The sequence below is a fragment of the Rhyacophila brunnea genome, unplaced genomic scaffold (genome assembly GCF_057557595.1).
Source record: "Rhyacophila brunnea isolate RB1 unplaced genomic scaffold, BYU_Rbru_1.0 scaffold_2, whole genome shotgun sequence".
Lineage (NCBI taxonomy): Eukaryota > Metazoa > Arthropoda > Insecta > Trichoptera > Rhyacophilidae > Rhyacophila > Rhyacophila brunnea.
This window is the reverse complement of record NW_028232859.1, coordinates 16,029,868-16,051,953: the sequence shown is the minus strand read 5'-3', so window position 1 is coordinate 16,051,953 and position 22,086 is coordinate 16,029,868. Positions and strand designations below refer to the sequence as shown.

The 22,086-nt window shown below is 31.5% G+C and overlaps 1 protein-coding gene across 6 annotated transcripts in view; it reads right to left on the bottom strand.

Moving 5' to 3' along the window:
- raskol (Ras GTPase-activating protein raskol) overlaps window positions 1-22,086 on the bottom strand; it is a 287,813-nt gene that overhangs the window by 91,052 nt on the left and 174,675 nt on the right. For 2 of the 6 annotated variants that reach the window (XM_085947505.1, XM_085947504.1), the window contains exon 3: window positions 4,015-4,128. The exons of the other annotated variants lie outside the window; for them this stretch is intronic. In XM_085947505.1, the coding sequence (XP_085803631.1) occupies window positions 4,015-4,128 (114 nt within the window). The remainder of the gene's footprint in view (window positions 1-4,014; window positions 4,129-22,086) is intronic. 6 annotated transcript variants of the gene reach the window in all.

Here is a 22,086-nt window from a genome sequence, read left to right as displayed (position 1 = left end):
AGAGACAAAATAAAAGGAAAGAATAAAAAAATAATATCGTATTGAACAGGTAACAAAAGATATATTTAATGCGTGGAAGGAATGCGTGTCTATAACGCATCAGAAGAGTGAAATCACGTTAGGAAGAATATTAATCATTTCTGAGGACCCTTACCTATCCATAATTTTTTTCGACCATTTAATATTTTATGAAGTGGAAACGAAACAAAATATAAAATAGATGACTTCTTCACAACTTAACAGTCCACCATCCTAATGCTACGTAATCTAAGCTGAATGAACCTATTGGTTATAATATAAGGTCAATGGTGTTAACTGTCAATTCTTGGTGGAAAGTTGATAGACTGATCTCAATTGAGAACGTACTACACCGGTCTGGTCTTTATTAAATTGGGTGCATTGTATAAAATAAGCACTAGGAACTGGATAAAGGTTTCTCCTTATTGTCTCCTCTCCATCCCCAGTCTTTCGTTGCGAATTACTTCCACTAATAATTGGACTTGATAGCAACATAGTCAACAAGAAGACCTTTTTACTTAGATTGTTCGGCAGTTTTGTATTAGCTTTTGTTATTTAGTAATATTTTTATTTTTTAGTATATGTGCTGTTCTCTCCGATGGACACTCTTAACATAGTCATGTAAATTTAGTTACAGCACACTTTAGCGAATGAGACCTGTCATACAGTCTTGGGTAACTATTTCTAGGGTCCTGTGATACACCTGATTAAGACCGGGTGCGGGTCAGGTGTTGTTTGGTGGGGCCATTACTTAAATGTTACATTTATTGTAATAAGCCTATTATGTATGACAAATGTGACTTTGTTGAACGAGTTGACAATACTACTACATCACATCTCAGACAGCTAAGGACAATTTTATTATTTACATGGGAGATTCCCAAACTTACTTAGCATACCTCGCCGCCTTACTTCTACATTTAGTATAATGGGGTCTAGTCGAAACTCGGGACGGTCAGACGTTTAATAATTGTTAATTAAAATCAACCAATTTAAGGCTATACTTCAGTTGAGGCATGGTCTAAAAAGGTCGTGGCTAGGCGATGCGCGGATTGTGCAAATGACGCGTGCCGAACGAAATATAATTTGTCATAAAAATCCAACATGCGTACATTTAATGTTATGTTTATTGTTATATTACTAATAATAATAGTATGTATATTCATTGACATGTTTTCTTTTTTAAAGTACATTCGTAAAGTTTTTAGTCATCTTTACACGATTTAAGAATATTTTCATCCGATGCCATGACAAAATAAATCAACGTGCGGACACCTCGACGTCGGTCTCCGATTGGCGACTAGTGAGAAATTTCGTCTTACCTACTGTTGAAAATTATTTGCCGTTTCACTGAAGTACGCTCTTAAAAAGAACCATACACAATAAAAATTAAGACTAACCACTTTATGATGTCTAGCTCTGTTTTTGTCAGCAGCATTCTTAAATCATCGCGATTAATTATTTATAGTTTAATTAATTAATTATTAATAGTTGACACATAATAATGTCATTGCGTTAAACCCACGTTTTACTAAATATGAAATGTAATTTAAAACTTTTGCACAATGTTTACTTAATTGTTGAAAAATATAGTAATCACTACGAATTTAGCTACCAACATGTAAAGTGTACGAACAATAATTCTTGTGCTGTCAATAGCTTTCGAGTTACTACGACCCCCTTGGATCGCTCCAGGATAACTTTGGAAAACACTGATTTAGAGTATGACATATTTTAGAACCTATCCAAATCAATAGATACCCGCGAACTTCAACGTCAAACGACTATTAAAACTTGCTCCCTGAAAGGGTCATAACAGCATTAATCGGGGTGCCGCCACCTGCCACCGACACCAGATGGCGGAGGGCAGGTCACACAGGGCGGAGTCCGACGATACCATAATAAAACAATAACGTCGGGAGGGATTCGAATTATTAATAACTTATGCACGCGTAAGGAGAGGATCGATATATTGTTATAAAACCGTAATTATATTTTTATACTTAGACACCTAATATTACTTATAATAATATATACTATATATATAGACATAGAGTATAGATAAATACAGATACAACAATTTAACGATTAATGATAATGTGTATTATAGAAAATAAAATTCTCCATAATAATTGGGAACAGCTAAAAGAAGTAGTTTTGAAATTTAAAATTTAAAATTTGAAAAAATGTTTTGGAATTTTGTCAAAGAGAATAGTTAATATATTATAGAATATAATATGTATATAGAATTAGTATAATAAGAGAATTTTGGACAATGTGCCTTAAAAAGTATCTTCATACTGTGATACGACTTATTCTTGCGAGTCTGTTTTCTAATATGAAATACTTAAAATCAAAATATCAATTAAGGCGATACTTCAGTGAAACGGCAAATAATTTTCAACTATAGGCGCGACGAAATTTTGGACTCACTGGCACTCGGAGACCGAACGTCGAGGTGTGAATACGTCAATTTGTTTCGTGATGGCGACGGGGGTATTAATTCTTAAATCGTGTAAAGATGACTAAAAACGTTAGTACCCATTTAGGTACTTTAAAAAGAAAACATGTCAATGAATATATTATTATTGTTACTAATAGAACAATAAACAGAACATTAAATGGACGCATGTTGAATTTATATGACAAATTATATTTCGTTCGGCTTGCGTCATTTGCACCCGCGACCCGCAATCCGCGCATCGCCTAGCCACGATATTTTTAGAACTGAGGTATAGCCTTAAGACTCACAGACCCTCACTTGAATAATTGCTTAAGGACAGGTAATTCTAATTATGTACCTGACTATATAAGTTAGCTGAAGATTTACAGTGCCATATTGTGTCGCATTGAATTTTTTTGGATAGCATTTATATAAATATATGTATGTACATTTAATTATACGAACACCCATTTTAAAATACATATTAATAATGTTGAAAATTTGAATCTTGGTTTATTGTTTAACTTTTTTAGTATTTGTATTTTTTTTATTTTAAAGCTTGAAATATTAGTTATACTTATATTATTTTTTATGTTCATTTATGTCGATATGTGTCAGTGTATCTTCTCTTAAATACATATTAATTGATTGATTAATATGGTGTTTAATTTATAGAACTCCATATTATTATTAATGCATCTGTGATTTTCGGGGTTATATCAAGATTTTAAGTTCTATTGGGATTTTCAATAGTTATCATGCATTGAAGAAAAGTATATAATATGTATATCTTATGCGCCCCCGGCTATGTTCAAAATTTGTATTCCGCTCTTCGTGGCAACAATGTTGCTGACCCCTGGTCTACATGATTTGGTTGGAAATGAACAAAAAGATATAATAGGTATATATTTTTGTTACGATTGACAAAATATGACAATAAATCAATATACCTAACTAGTTAAATTAAGTATAATGGTTTCTAACGAGTAAGAGAAAAATCAGGAGGGATTATTATTATTAAACTTAATTCCACTTAGCTTAAAAATACAATTAGGTAGGTAGTGTTTAGTTTAGCTTTATTATTATTTTATTTAGTACTGTACATGATTTTTTTTCAAATAACAGTACTTATCTAAAATCTAAATACATGCTTGCTTATCAGTGCGCAGAAACTAATCAAACATTATACTGCGCAATCATAAAATTAATGAAGAATGATGAAATAATTTGTATAGCCATTCATTAAATGAGAGGTACATGAAGAACATAGCAATAGTAACGTGTATTGATATAATATTATACATATTGAAGGCCAGCGAAAGTACAGAAATACCAGCACTCAATAGTTTTATTATTATGATAATAAATTGAAGTAAAACAATACGTGCAATGCACTACGAACCACTGCCATCTGTTGGATGGATTAATAAAAATAACTGTCGTATATTCAAGTTAGTGGTTTGAAACACGGATGAAATGTTAAATAAACTAAGGTTCTATTTATACACAGATGGCAGTGTTTGGAACTCTGTACAGTTTTGAACTGTGCTTACCTGTATCACTTCCAGGTGAATGTAAAGGAGGCGTAAGAGGACCCTGGTAGTCCCAAGATCCCCCAGAACGTGGGGGACGAGTGCCTTGAGGCAATGAGAGGCATTTTAACTCACCTGTAAACAAAAGAAAAAAAACATTGAATTAGTGAAATGTTGGGAGAGTTTCAAACAAACATCGAATTGTGTGAGTCATGTTGTGGTAGAGTTAAGGGGGAGAGGTACGCCAACAGAGAACCTAGCGGAAAAATTTGAAGCTTGCAATCGAATTCTTTTTTCGATAATTCACAATTTCAACTGTATTCATTAATTAATATGTACCTGAAAACATTAAAAAGATTTTTTATTTATTTTTAAATTTAAAGATAAACTTACAATTGTAAAAAAATGTAATAGAATTTGAATTCGTTGCAGGGTCACATCTTATTATTACATTATATTTTATGGTCATATTTATTTTTAAAATTTAGTTTATTAAGTTTTCAATTTTTCATCGTTTAGATTTTTGACTAATTCATCGTTTTAATATTTTTTATATTTATTTAAAAAAAAACATCGATTTTTATAAAAATATAAATGTGTATAACTTTTCTCTGTTGGCATGCCTCTCCCCCTTAAGAGTTATACATTATATAAAATAATAATGTATAATGTAAGGGCTCGGTAAGGTATTTTACACATCATTTATGAAGGATTATAAAGGTGGAAGAACGAGTATTCATCATGTTACGTAAAGATTGACGTAATTATCCTTCACTTACAGGTAAAGTAGCATTTCAACTATCTCCACTTTGAATCATCGTAAAATAACTGTTGGATAATTATGTCTAATTTCAGCAAGGCACATAATTCACACTGCCTTCATAAGTATACAAACCACTTAGATAAATTCAGTCAGAAGTGTGTCAGAAAGTGAGTAACAAAAAAAATGAACACAGTTTCAATTGACTTAAAAATTTCTGTTTTATTCGTTATTGCTTTTTGACTTTTATACTATAAAAGTAATCTTGCGATTATTCCGATACATGTTAAAAATATTTGATAATAATATTTATTATGTTGGTACTTAAGTAATATTATTTTATACCATATTGTTTATGTTAAGTATATAATAATTATAGTGTATAGTGTAGATTCAGTAGAGGTGTGAAAATCATTTTCGAAATTATGAGAATTTTCGAGAAATCATCAATGAGATTGTCGAGAAATTGAAATTGTCAATAGGCTATCTATGTAAGCTGCCGATTGTAACCGGAATTAAATCTCTTGACTTTCATACAAAACGGAATTTCTTAAATATCACGGTTAAAAGTCTCGACTTTCAATCGGAACGGATTTTTTTAAGACTATATATACATTAACTTAGACTATAGATACATCGGTCGGTAATCTTTTTTAATTGATTGAATTTTGTAATAATGTCAAATTATTGAGAATCTTGAGAATTTCCGAGATATCAAAATACTAATTTCGAATTCTCGAGAACAATTTAACATTTTTGATTTCGAGAATTCTCGAATCTCAAGAAATAATAAATAGTCTAGAAATCACAAGCTTTAATATTATATTGTTTCCTATGTTTGCTATTATTATGTTATGAAATACATAGTACATATGACTAACTAACCTTCAATTATTTATAAGTAATCTTATATACTACTCGAAATGTTCGTTTAATTTATGTAGGCAGAAACATGTCGGTCGCTATTAATAATATTTTGATTTCCGATGGGAGAATTGTAATAATAAAATTATAATTAATACGTTTAGCGTTTAGAGATGACAGAACAAACGGCATGCAACCCATACGTACCTATTTATGGCAAGAAACGCTTCGTGATCGCCATTTGCATAAGAAAATCCTTTGTGATTCTATGCATACATCTAACAAAAAAATACCTAAATACGTCCTACTCGTGAATGAAATAACACATATTAAGTAGGTACCTGTGTATTTTAACACTCTTCTTACATGAACATCAATTATTATTAGGTGAGTACCTACTTCTTATTGATAATGCTAATATGGCACATGATAGATGAGCCATGAGTCTCACTGGGTTGTAGTTCCAAGAAGAAAAAGAAAACAACGTATTTTGTTATAAACATACTTGCAGGCGATGTATGTACATAATTTGACAAATCAAATCAAATAATCCTGTGCATTTCCACGAGAAACTCAACAAAAAATAATTACACAATATAACACGGCATGGCATTGAGATCGAATAGAAGATGCTAAAAAGTGTGTGATTTTCTTTTTTGTAATTGGTCGTCATTACACAATTGGGTCAATTCAAATCATAATAATTTCAAAATGACCATACACACTGCATAAACGCACTACTACTGTAATTTATCTACCTACCTAATTATATGTTTCTGTATAAATATGTTAGACTTAACAAATTCATATTGGCAAATATAAATTAGCTAATTCCTTCGTCGTTTTGAAAAGCCAACGAACGAGAGAGTTATAAAGATTTGATATTTTCATTCTTCCAATCGTTGTTGGCAGAACGCCAAATTTGCCATTGAAAATTTGAAACAGTAAAGTTATCAATATTTTGCTTACACCAGTTACACCGATGAAAACATGAAAATCGTGTTAGTCGAAATAAAGAGTGACTATTAATTATGTCCATTATATAGGTTACATTTCTGACTTATGTATGATGGACCGAGATCGATCGGCTAATTAGTGATCATTAACACACAATCGCTCATAACTCATACAAAAAAAAAACTTCGAAGGACCGATCGGTAACGTATCGACCTGTAAAGTCATTGGGTTCGAATCATCTGGCAAAATCACATCTTGTTTTTCAACGTGTGTTTGGAGCCAGACAATGGGCCGACCATTTCACGTTAAAAAAAGAATATGTTACGAAACCTTATCAGGAGGCGGCCAAGATCCACATCGGATTGTAGAGGTCATAACAAAATAAATAATGAGAATGAGTCTTATGAGGTTAATGTATGACAAGACTTGATGGCGATTCGATAAGGTTTAGTGCGGTTGAATCGGTAGCCATGGGATAAATTAATATCCTGTATGTTGACACATTGGTGACCTGTTTTGACGTTGTTTTTTATAATGACATAGGTACCTAAGTATCTCCTGTAAGTAATTTTTGTTTTTCATCAAAATATTCTATATAATAATTATTCATTGTGCCTATAAAAGTTTGTAATACGCGTGAAAGTAACACTGGCACAGAGCATTTTTATTTCAGTGCAACCATGGCAAATATGTCGCATGTTGCGGCTTTTGCATTGTTTACTTATTGTACTGATTTTGCGACGTTACTTGATTTTTCGTCTAAATAATAATATAACAGTTTACCTTCACCCATAACAAATCCAAGCTTCAAGTTTAACTTGGTACCTAATATGTGAATATTTGATATTTATCACATTTAGTTTTTGTTAAGAGTCGTATTTTACAAGTGCAGTTACGATTATAATATACCCATGTTATAATTTAGTTCATAGAAAAATATATTATGATCGTATCGGTTAGGTTAGCATCTGGGCATGCCACTGTACATTATAAATAATTACTTAAATTTAATGTTAATTACAAAATGATTCACTATACCTACTTAGTGGTTTTTACGTATTAACCATTCACGTATTTGTGTACGTGTTTATCCTCACCTTTAATTCCATAGATAATAATCAAATTTGGTGAAGTAAAACTAAAACCGTGAGTCATTCGGATTGGTATATAAGCATACAATTTCAATTATACAAACAAATTAAAAAAACAGCACTTCCGTCCCATTTTTTCCAGACTATCACAATATTCATTGTATACACAAGTTATTATTGTAAAGGTAAAGCGTATTCTGTAATTTAGTGGATCGAAACCTTTTCGAGATATAAATAACGAGGTAGAAAACAGGTCTCCTGACCTGGTGCCATCGGATCACCATCTTTTCCGCAGTCAACATACAAGGGGACTCGATGTATTTTTCAGCTCAAAATCGAGAGATACCTATCTATCGTCAATGAATTTTAAAAATGGTAATAAATTTTAAACAATAATTGAAAACATATTTTGGATTAAACTTGTACCACATAAGTTATGGAGTGACCTAATATTTTTCCCTAAATTCCATAACTAATTTCCATTCGAGTGCTTAAGTGTACACATATTATACAACGTATTACCTATAACGTTGCGAACTTGTTTAAAGTTTTTTAAATTACGGATTACAGTTGTACAAAATGTACACTGTCAGCAGAATTTCGATTTAATTATGTAAATTGGTTTTATAAATTTCCATGGCAAAAAATAAATAATACAAAGACACAAATATTTCTTCCACTACAATTTGATGTGAAAATATTTTTTAAGAATTTAGAATACTTTTGCTTAAATCGTGGTTGGGTGACTGAGCATAGTCACCAAAGAGTATCTACTTTCTGGAACTACGCTTCGATTTGTCAATGCCAACTGCAGCTCTTCAGAGAGAAGAAATTGCGAAACTCCATTTCATACAGGTAAAAATCCAGAAGAATAATTATTGTGTCCCTGCATAGGAAGCGAACTTTGCCTTTGTGGGTAGGATCGAATAATGGGTAAGGCTCCTCTTTCTGTGGCCAGTCTCGGGTGCCGAACATGAAAAACCTCAACGACTGCGAATCGGTTACATGTAAATTACTATTCGGTGAATGCAGGTCTCAATGCTACTCTGGCATCTGTTATTCGAATCTTTACTGTTAACGGCTATAATGTATACTTACAATTATTTACATGCAACCATTTACATGTCATAATTGGTGATTACTTGTATTAAAAATGTAATGAAGTGTGATCGACTATTTTGTTATGTACCTATTAGTAGCTGATGCGTCGGTGTATAATGGCATGGGTCCCAAGTTTGAATCATGGGTTTGGTAAATACACATATTATTTTTCAATGTGTTTTAGTGTCAGAGAAGGAACTTAATAGGTTGAACAAGTGGCTAACACCCATTTCTCGTAAAAACAAAATTCTCCGTGTAGGCCAGTATGATGTTCATAGGATCGTATATTGTCATTAAGAACTACGGTCGGGTGATGTAGGTGTTTAATTCGCCATATTTATTGCTGGAGGTCCACCACATTGCTTCTGTGATATAGAATGTTGTATTGTAGTTTGTGCTATAATATGAATATCTATCGCCTTCTGCCAGGTTGAACCTCATCAGGTAAGATCTCGTTGCGCTATGACCTGTTAGCATATATTGTGTAAGTATAAAGGGAGGTTTATGTGTCTTCAGGAGTTGGTAGGAAATGGTGTTGCATCCGCTAACTTCTGAGCGATGCCCTGTAGCCATTATAAGACACCCGACACGAAGTAGAAGAACATGATTAAATCGGTTAACAGATAATTTATACATTTGAGTCGGTAAAATGACTTTTCTTTCTTAAACACGTACTAAAAAACGTTATAAATATGTATAATCCACGTGGGATATTCACATGTTGTGTTCTAATTTCTAATAGGTCGTCCATTTACCGCAGGTTATCTTTCACTGACCTAATGAAAGGTAACACATTCGTCTTTCCATGCAACAGCCGACCGTATCATTACGATAAACGCTATTGACAAAAAATGTATGACAATGGCGGTATTTTTACCGTCACCACAGTTTGTCGCTTCGTGATTGACGATAATGTCACGTGGAAACTCCATACTGAATTTAGCGATTGTAGGGATAACACACAATAAGTAAGCCATAGTAAATCGTTTTAAAAATCAAAAACCTATTCGCTTATATTACCTACGTGCGCAAAGATTAAAAACAAATTTGTCGGAAAAATTCGACGTTGTCGGTTAGATTTAAAATTGCTTTGGGTAAAATTGATATGACTATGTACACGCAGAATATTTTGTCCAACTTTAGAAAATGGGGCATATATAAGAAAACTTAACCATTAACTAGACATCATAATAGAACGCCAAATCTTTTTTTAGGCTGCAATGTATGTGGTACAAACGATCCTGACCAGGTCCTCCAGAAGCAACCTTACTAGAGAGAGGACAAGAATGAGAGAATTTGTATGACTGTGTGGATAAGGACTGAATCAGGATTAGAATGTCTGGAAACTAGAGAGGACTAGCAACGGATAGGACTCAGTGGAGGGCGCTTGTGCTCTCACCCTGGGATGTAACGCCGAGGAATAAAAGGTCGTAGGTACCAACATACATATCACCAAACGATAAACAAGTTTATTTCACGTTCTCTATTGATACACTTAATTATGATATCTTCAAAAATGAGTGTCGAATACATTTTAATGAATAGAAAATAATAAATTTGTTTAAATAAATATATTTATTCGGCGCGCTTGTTTAAATTATAATATGTATTTCATTTCTCCATCGTTGATCCTTTTAATAATTCACCTGTTTCATTTAAACGCGCTATCTCCAAAATTTTGTATAAATAGATATATATATACTTATTCATATATATTTTTTGTTACTTTTTTGTGTATAATTTAATTATTCATTATTCTTCCTCATTTTTCTCATGTAATTTTCTTATGTAATTTCTTTATATTTATGTTATTCTTAAGCTCTATCTTGTTAGGCTTAACTATATTATAATGTATACATGGAAACTTTGCTGGTTGCAATTTAGTCAGACAAAATAGGCATTGATCACCTTACAATTTGTAGAGAAAACAATGGCGAAGACTTGTTACTAAACGATTATTTAACTGTTATCTTGAAAAACCAATATAAATAAGGATCATTTAACATAATATCTATTGGCCCGAATAAATTACCATTGTGTCATAAAGAACGCGGATTGATTACTACTCATTGTTTCTGTCGATTGTTTTAACTTATCGTGTAGTATTGATACTATCGACCGAACGTACTTGATGGAATTTGAATTTAAATTCTAATGGATTTAAATTTTGTTAACTCAAATGGAATAGTACAAAACTTAAATCCATTAGAATTTATCGTGTAGTATTTGTATTTAAGCTGTGTATGAAAATTCTTGGCTCCACCTAGCGGATAATTATCAAAGAGAACCCTTAATGAACGTCCTGGCAACCGAGCCTCGATAAGCATACTATCTGCAACTGATAAAATTAATATTTTACATAAATATACTTGCCTATTTGATATGATGACCTATAAACGATTACAAATAGCCATGCCGTGGACTACGTTAAAATTGTGGATTAGACGCGTGGAGTGAATCAGTGGGTAAATTTTTTTTTGTCTAATTTCTGCGGTCTGCTTTGTATTGACAACGATATCACCTTCTGAAGTGATAGTGCCGTATCATCTGCTGGATATATTACCCTTGACAAGTGGCGCTGATGATGTTGATGACTGGCAGCATTCCATTCGCCATTGGAAGAGTTGATGTGTGTTATTACGGAGCCGACAGCATCCGGCGGATGTGGAAGAGTGTGCTCAAAAGCGCGAAGCGAGTCAGCTCCCGCTCCACCAATCGCGACGCTAGCTTCCTTCCGGTTCGCGACAAACACGCGCCATACATTTCATTGCGTGCGACACAGCTTTTAAATCTGATCCAAACGTCGTTTGTACTGAATTAACTAAAGTGACGAATATTAAAATAAACATTTTAAATTGTCGGTAGCAGAAAGTTTAATTGTTCGACAAAAATACAGATAGCTCAAAATAATGGTTAGGTAGGTATATCCGTAAGATGAAAGCAAAAGTGTATCAATTTCCTACATAGTGTTGTCAACTATCTTTAAGACAATTACGGGACATATAGCCCGAAGCAGGAATCGAAATATTTTATGTAATGTAATAAAACTTACTTCTTCACTCAAAATTAACCGACCATCGCATCCTATTAATAATATGTCAGTCAGTGGCAAAACTACTTCATCGCAAGATTCGTAAGAGTTCTGCCCGACAAGGGGGCCTAAATCTCAGCCCGGTAGTTGTAAAGAAATTTAATGTTTTATAATAATATAATTAATAAACTATTTCTTTTATTCAACGAATAATTCTCAACATTTGAGAATGTAACTTTCTTTATAATATTGAACACATAATTCGAAAAGTCACCCACTAGACTAGAAGGGCATTTAATTGATACCTACCTTGATTAAAAATCACAAAAACTGATAGACAAACATAACTCAATTTGATAAGCGTTTGATTTAATGACTACTAGTTAATTTAGTCGTAATTAGATAGGATGTCCGTAATTCGTGAAGGAAATTGGCGTCGTGTTAAAAAAAGAAGATTTTTTTCTAGTAGGTACTTATATGAGGTATTTTCAAATTATGTATATTCACTATAATATTATACTTGGATACCGTTCACAAAAATGAATATAATATATTATATATCAGTATATATGTATATTAAAAATAAATTGCACGGATATCTGACATAAAATTTGAAAGTAAAGTTAAAGAAAGTTCTCGGCGGAAAAGACGATTGGATTGGAGGAAAACTCTCGATTTCGAACAGAAAAAAATGTTTTGGGAAGGACGTGCTGAAAAAATTACCTCTCGAATTTGATTTTGGATTGATTTTTTATGTACCTACACTGAATGATTTTTACATGGGAGTCCAATATTTCTGCCTCACCACTACTGCCTATCCGAGGAAAAATTGGTAACATACCGGCAAAATTGCTTCCATGCTTTATAATTAATATTTTATTTATAATTTTGTACCTTTTACTCACTGTTTCTTTGTTTTTAAATGTCATGTTGTGAACGTTTTAAATTTGTAATTTGTAATGTTCACGGTATGTAAAAAAAAAAAAATTAAAATAGCTTCTTCAGAATCAGAACGTCATTTATAGGCCGAAAAACTTGCAGATTCAAGGTTAATTATATGCATTCAGTTTAATAGTAGAAGAAATTACCATTTTGTCACCTGAAACAATAACATATTGTCTTCGAGGTCAATATCGACAAAATCATAAAACTTATGAGTAGGTAGAACGGATGCAAAAATGGTGAGAGTTGTATGCGAAAGAATGAATTATTTTAATGACTGGGGTGATATTGATCAGTAGTATTTCTATAATTAACAAACATTTTGTGTCGCGAAATGTGATTCAACCAGGATTCCAGAGGGCCTTCCGTTCCGAGACGATCTCGCCCAAATCGGGATGGTTGAATCTCACTCATTCCTACACAAAATTGTCGGTTCGCCAAAAAAATAATGTGTTTGCAAACATGTAGTTTCAATTCTATTTTTTGATGATATGAAAAACTGTCAAACATTTTACAAAATAAAACGAGTGTTATATTCTAAGCAAAACGGTTGAGAGATGTTATCCAAAGACGTTCTGTGTAGCCGCTTATCACTGAAAAATCACCGTGTCTACAATGCTGGGTACCTACTCTAAGCCAGAATATAAGGGTGTCGATGATACTCTACAGACGAGAACAAGCCGATAGAAGTGGTTTAGAAGCCTTATCCAAATGGTAATCTTTCCCTAAGTATTAATAATTTATCGTTTATTCTATCCTACCGAGCAGTAAGTAAGTACAAAATTGGACCTTTTTAAAAACGCCATAGCAGCCAACACCCCCATCTGTTTTACGTTAAACTGCTTAATTATTCCCCTTTATGACATTTTAAAAGGTATTTCGTTTTACCCGATATTTTCTACTCGTACATATTGACATTTTGTTATTGTCACTTTCTCGTAAATGCATGACTATTATATTATTATAGTCTACTAAAATGTCGCCATTTAAAAAAAATATATTCTGCAGGTTGATCCTACCTACAGTGTACCTACTACTGTTTGTTTTGAAAGTAAGAAATAACATAGTATGTATTTATATTGTTAAAGCTTATGAGATTTAAGTATTTATTTTGAACCCGACAGTGTTTCCTCTAAAATGTGCACGATCATAGTAATTTAGTAAATTATCGAAGAACAGTAGTTAGGCTACGTGTCTGTAAAATTTATTTAAATTCATTTTATGGTTAGATTTATAGTTAAGAAAAATGGAACGCGTTATGAATTTGTTAAGACTCAGCTGAACAGGAACAAGGTCATTCATAGTTTAGTCAGAAATAAACCTCAGCGTTGAAAGGACGTCATTTTAATTCAGTCTAACCTCAAAAACCTCTAACCATCGGGGATTTATTTTAAGAAACGCAATAATTATTAATTACAATTCTCGGTCGAACGAATATCATTATTATTATTCCCTTCAAACATAACATGTATGCGACGTAACCTGAAGCCCGCCGAACGAATACAGGGCTGTCAAAAAATTTTAAGTTAAAAATAGCTTACTGTACAGATGGAATAATTACATACTTCCAAGCGTCAAACGGCATACAACATTCATCTAAAATAATTATGAAAAGACTAGCTGATTATGTTATGTTATTTTTGTATTGTTCTTATTTTTTTGCTTATCAAAATATTTCACACATTATCTGATGATGTGTATTTTGGATATATCGTAATATGTATCTGGTCTCATTAAAATTGCTATTAAGTTGATATAACATAGGAAAATCTGTAAATCATTAAAATGTTAATTTCGTTATAGTTTTTAATTAAACCGGTGCAATTACATATTAGATTTAAACACTGTTGTACTGTGTGACTTTTATAATATCAGATAAAACTGTAGGATGTCAGCAAAAGAGTAAACAAAACCCAGCTCATGGGATAACCGAATGGTAAGCAACTGTATATATTATATTTTCCCGCCAAATTGCACACAATTAAAAACAATTTATCATAAAAACAAGTAAGACGTCTTCGACAGCCCTGGGTGATTGATTCGATAAAGTCGGCAGTTTTTTTTGTCTTGTTCTCTGCGATCGCTAGCTTTGAATAAAAAAAATCTATGGGTGACCATTTTTTATGAGTATAAATTATTTCTTGCATTGGCTTTTATTAATTAATAATTATTGTACCTACCAACTAAAAGTAAAGTTGCGTTACTTGTTTGTAAAAGTGTCAGACTAAATTAATTAAACTAATCGGGTAAGTAATAAAAAGTCATTAATTGAGTTAGCATTTACTTGGTAGAATTCCATTTTAAAAGAAATGAAAATATAATTAATTATATTTTCATTTCTTTTAATAAAAAGTCACTTTCTTTTATAATAAACAGACATCACTATATTAATTTTTTTTTTAAATATGCATTAGAATTAAACAATATGTACCCATTTTTTTTTTAAATAGTTATGTAATAGGTCTTACATATTCAAAATAAATACTATTCATTAATAATGTTTTTTGGATAGCACATGAAATAAAGATGTAGGTAGATATGTATTTCAACATCCTCTCGGACAATTTCAGGTTAAAACGTTATTAATATATTATTATTAAGTTTATATCGTGGCTATCCATCATATTGGTTGCAATGTTTTCCACCAAACACCTGATTAACAAATTGAATTTAGTAACATTTACGTATATTAGAAGATATCATTTTTTGGTCACCCCATATTTTATACACTTTGACAGTGTTATGATTTAAATTAAATAAGAGATCATTATTATTACTTTAGACCAAAGCATTGTCGGCGACCTTTGCATATTACCAGTAGAGCAACAATTCCGGACCACATGTAAAAAAATCATATTTTCAATTCTCAAGGGCAATTCTGTAGAGCGTCCCCTTAACGAAGTGACGTTTTTGAGAAATCGAGATACTTACCCACTTAAATGTATTTTATCGTTTTAAGTTTGTATATTGCGTGTGGATTTTTTTATTTAATTAATTTGAACATAAATTATTTATTTATATTCATATTATGTACATATATCAATCACTTGTATATAAATTAATTGAATTAAATATATAGGTATGTTTAATTTAACTACCATAGTAATTAGATTCTTGGTAGGTAGGTAGGTTTTTTATCAGTAACATTTTCCGTATAATGGACTTCCAATGACAAAAAAATAATGTCTCTTCTAGAAATGATCTGTATTAAAAATCTATCAACATACAGGTAGGTATATATTATTTGAACCCATTTCTTCAATAAACTGCATCAAATCCAAATATGTATGTATAAATAAAAGCACGTAAATTTAAGACTCAGCTGAACAGGAACAAGGTCATTCATAGTTTAGTCAGAAATAAACCTCAGCGTTGAAAGGACGTCATTTTAATTCAGTCTAACCTCAAAAACCTCTAACCATCGGGGATTTATTTTAAGAAACGCAATAATTATTAATTACAATTCTCGGTCGAACGAATATCATTATTATTATTCCCTTCAAACATAACATGTATGCGACGTAACCTGAAGCCCGCCGAACGAATACAGGGCTGTCAAAAAATTTTAAGTTAAAAATAGCTTACTGTACAGATGGAATAATTACATACTTCCAAGCGTCAAACGGCATACAACATTCATCTAAAATAATTATGAAAAGACTAGCTGATTATGTTATGTTATTTTTGTATTGTTCTTATTTTTTTGCTTATCAAAATATTTCACACATTATCTGATGATGTGTATTTTGGATATATCGTAATATGTATCTGGTCTCATTAAAATTGCTATTAAGTTGATATAACATAGGAAAATCTGTAAATCATTAAAATGTTAATTTCGTTATAGTTTTTAATTAAACCGGTGCAATTACATATTAGATTTAAACACTGTTGTACTGTGTGACTTTTATAATATCAGATAAAACTGTAGGATGTCAGCAAAAGAGTAAACAAAACCCAGCTCATGGGATAACCGAATGGTAAGCAACTGTATATATTATATTTTCCCGCCAAATTGCACACAATTAAAAACAATTTATCATAAAAACAAGTAAGACGTCTTCGACAGCCCTGGGTGATTGATTCGATAAAGTCGGCAGTTTTTTTTGTCTTGTTCTCTGCGATCGCTAGCTTTGAATAAAAAAAATCTATGGGTGACCATTTTTTATGAGTATAAATTATTTCTTGCATTGGCTTTTATTAATTAATAATTATTGTACCTACCAACTAAAAGTAAAGTTGCGTTACTTGTTTGTAAAAGTGTCAGACTAAATTAATTAAACTAATCGGGTAAGTAATAAAAAGTCATTAATTGAGTTAGCATTTACTTGGTAGAATTCCATTTTAAAAGAAATGAAAATATAATTAATTATATTTTCATTTCTTTTAATAAAAAGTCACTTTCTTTTATAATAAACAGACATCACTATATTAATTTTTTTTTTAAATATGCATTAGAATTAAACAATATGTACCCATTTTTTTTTTAAATAGTTATGTAATAGGTCTTACATATTCAAAATAAATACTATTCATTAATAATGTTTTTTGGATAGCACATGAAATAAAGATGTAGGTAGATATGTATTTCAACATCCTCTCGGACAATTTCAGGTTAAAACGTTATTAATATATTATTATTAAGTTTATATCGTGGCTATCCATCATATTGGTTGCAATGTTTTCCACCAAACACCTGATTAACAAATTGAATTTAGTAACATTTACGTATATTAGAAGATATCATTTTTTGGTCACCCCATATTTTATACACTTTGACAGTGTTATGATTTAAATTAAATAAGAGATCATTATTATTACTTTAGACCAAAGCATTGTCGGCGACCTTTGCATATTACCAGTAGAGCAACAATTCCGGACCACATGTAAAAAAATCATATTTTCAATTCTCAAGGGCAATTCTGTAGAGCGTCCCCTTAACGAAGTGACGTTTTTGAGAAATCGAGATACTTACCCACTTAAATGTATTTTATCGTTTTAAGTTTGTATATTGCGTGTGGATTTTTTTATTTAATTAATTTGAACATAAATTATTTATTTATATTCATATTATGTACATATATCAATCACTTGTATATAAATTAATTGAATTAAATATATAGGTATGTTTAATTTAACTACCATAGTAATTAGATTCTTGGTAGGTAGGTAGGTTTTTTATCAGTAACATTTTCCGTATAATGGACTTCCAATGACAAAAAAATAATGTCTCTTCTAGAAATGATCTGTATTAAAAATCTATCAACATACAGGTAGGTATATATTATTTGAACCCATTTCTTCAATAAACTGCATCAAATCCAAATATGTATGTATAAATAAAAGCACGTAAATTTAAGACTCAGCTGAACAGGAACAAGGTCATTCATAGTTTAGTCAGAAATAAACCTCAGCGTTGAAAGGACGTCATTTTAATTCAGTCTAACCTCAAAAACCTCTAACCATCGGGGATTTATTTTAAGAAACGCAATAATTATTAATTACAATTCTCGGTCGAACGAATATCATTATTATTATTCCCTTCAAACATAACATGTATGCGACGTAACCTGAAGCCCGCCGAACGAATACAGGGCTGTCAAAAAATTTAAAGTTAAAAATAGCTTACTGTACAGATGGAATAATTACATACTTCCAAGCGTCAAACGGCATACAACATTCATCTAAAATAATTATGAAAAGACTAGCTGATTATGTTATGTTATTTTTGTATTGTTCTTATTTTTTTGCTTATCAAAATATTTCACACATTATCTGATGATGTGTATTTTGGATATATCGTAATATGTATCTGGTCTCATTAAAATTGCTATTAAGTTGATATAACATAGGAAAATCTGTAAATCATTAAAATGTTAATTTCGTTATAGTTTTTAATTAAACCGGTGCAATTACATATTAGATTTAAACACTGTTGTACTGTGTGACTTTTATAATGTCAGATAAAACTGTAGGATGTCAGCAAAAGAGTAAACAAAACCCAGCTCATGGGATAACCGAATGGTAAGCAACTGTATATATTATATTTTCCCGCCAAATTGCACACAATTAAAAACAATTTATCATAAAAACAAGTAAGACGTCTTCGACAGCCCTGGGTGATTGATTCGATAAAGTCGGCAGTTTTTTTTGTCTTGTTCTCTGCGATCGCTAGCTTTGAATAAAAAAAATCTATGGGTGACCATTTTTTATGAGTATAAATTATTTCTTGCATTGGCTTTTATTAATTAATTATTATTGTACCTACCAACTAAAAGTAAAGTTGCGTTACTTGTTTGTAAAAGTGTCAGACTAAATTAATTAAACTAATCGGGTAAGTAATAAAAAGTCATTAATTGAGTTAGCATTTACTTGGTAGAATTCCATTTTAAAAGAAATGAAAATATAATTAATTATATTTTCATTTCTTTTAATAAAAAGTCACTTTCTTTTATAATAAACAGACATCACTATATTAATTTTTTTTTAAAATATGCATTAGAATTAAACAATATGTACCCATTTTTTTTTAAATAGTTATGTAATAGGTCTTACATATTCAAAATAAATACTATTCATTAATAATGTTTTTTGGATAGCACATGAAATAAAGATGTAGGTAGATATGTATTTCAACATCCTCTCGGACAATTTCAGGTTAAAACGTTATTAATATATTATTATTAAGTTTATATCGTGGCTATCCATCATATTGGTTGCAATGTTTTCCACCAAACACCTGATTAACAAATTGAATTTAGTAACATTTACGTATATTAGAAGATATCATTTTTTGGTCACCCCATATTTTATACACTTTGACAGTGTTATGATTTAAATTAAATAAGAGATCATTATTATTACTTTAGACCAAAGCATTGTCGGCGACCTTTGCATATTACCAGTAGAGCAACAATTCCGGACCACATGTAAAAAAATCATATTTTCAATTCTCAAGGGCAATTCTGTAGAGCGTCCCCGTCGCCAGTAGTGGCTCGGATGTGTACAATAGGGTGGGGGCAACACGTTAACAAGCCGATAACATACTTTGTAGACGGGTAGGTATTTATAACAATATGGAGTCATCATCGCAAGAGGAGAGTAATATTGCTGTTATGTAATTGGTTAATCAACACATTTTGTCTTTGATTAATAATAGGATTATCAACATTGAACTTTACTTATTATATTATTGGAAGTTTCCAAATAACCACCACGAAAACAATGCCCGAGATAGATAAATTAGTACATAATATGTACATACATACTTGAGAATTTAGCTATGGCTACTATGTTGTTGAGTGGTGAATTTAAAGACACTACATAGTTCTAAGAATTCTTAAATGGCCAATTAACCTCCATTTCGCGTTGTATCGTTAATTGAAGGAATGCTGGAAGTTTGCTATACCATTGCGGCAATGCACACAAACGTGTTGCCAAATTAAATACGTAATGTTTTTTTTAGTTGACCATAAACATTAAATGGTCCAAAATACGTGTACATAGCAATGAAATCGCATATCTGACAATAGTTCTATAATATAATAAATTGTACATATATACTGAATACTGGTAGTGATGTCAAATGAAACCATATAGAAAACTCCAAAACCTACAAATCGAATGGCGGCAAAAAAGTTATGTCTCCTTTCGTTATTTTTCGCACACAAATGCCAATTATATTGCATTTAAAAAATCTGCGGCATGATACTGCCAACGTGAAGACTTCACTACTTAGATTGTTCGACAGTTTTGAATTTAGCATTAGTGATTTACTACAATGTTAAATGTTAAAATCATATACATTCAGTTAAAGCACATTTGAGTTCATGGCGACCTCAGTCTTGGGTCACTGCTGAGACATTCGCAGTTAAAAAAATGTTTACCACCCAAACGTAGGGGCCTGTGTTACGCCCGATTAAGACCGGGAGTAGTGCGGGTCGAGTGTGGTTTGGTGGGACCGTTAATTTCAACGTGCAACATGTACAAGACTATCACTGTTTCAAATATTATGTATTGAGATAAAAATCAAAGACTCTATAAAAGTTGTGCATTAATATCATTCATTATACATAATATAATATTGATTAAGTTCATTTAATTGGAAGATTACTTCTGTACCTTCTTCATGTTAAAGTAGCACATTATAAACATGAAAGACTTGCTCTTTTTTCTGTACAATAAAATAATAGTAAAGCAAAAATAAAACACAACTTCATTGCAGTAATAACTAGAAAACAATATTTTTGAAAAGGTCTTCTACTCAATGTGCGAGATTTAGCCATGAACACGTTGAAATGGACAACATCATAAAAACGGTAACTAGGCTCGACTAGCCCATTAAATCTAGGAATACAGCGACAAACATAAAGATATTAGAATTAACGCGATAATCTTTTTTAAATGAATTTGTATGAGTAATAAATATTTGATGAGATTGTGAACCTTTTTTGTTTTACCATACGACATTTCTTTATATTGTCTCTCGTTCTAGCGATAGTTATTTGTGATTTTTTTTATAAATTATTACACAACGCGAAAACCGTATGCTTCATTTAATTTGAGAAAAATCTACGGTGACGATAGTTTACCTCTCGCGGCAAGGAGTACGGTAAGTAGGCAATAGAGGCGGTAATATTCAGTGCACATCATGGTGAAGTTTATGGAGTAAGTATGATGGGCGATGGCCGCCGTGTCGTCCCATTATAACGCTACGGGCGTTGTCCTTTCAAATTATTATTATTACTCTTATTATTATAGGCATAGCAGATAGTTACAACTTGTCGTCCACGTGACAATATTGCACAGAGCTTTTGGATACATACTTTCAAGACCGCTGTGCAGTGTACACTGACAGGTAAGCGATACTGTAGTAAGGTGTGGATTAAATTCAAAACATTGCTGGATACATCAATACCTAGTCGAGAAACATAAAAAAATGATGTATAAACTGCCAAAATATAGATATACTATGCATCGATGAGAGAATTTGTGATATTTGCTTGTTCCACTGATTCCACACATATAAGAATCTAATAAACATCGGAGATAATAAAATTATTTATAATACATATTGTAATGATTCTGACGATGCAATACCTTTCAAGATTATCGTATTTTGGAAATTGAATTAATTTAATTATGACAATCATTTTCAAGTAGCTAAATAAGATAAGTATCTTAACTACGAATTATTAATTATTAAGTACTAATTATTAATAATTATTTAAATATACATTTAAAAAAATCCCAAATAGGTAGATATGCTAGGCCGCTAGGGCCTAGCGTCTAGGCCAGGGTTCGCGAACATTTTTAAGTACGTGCGCCCACAATATCCCAAATATTAT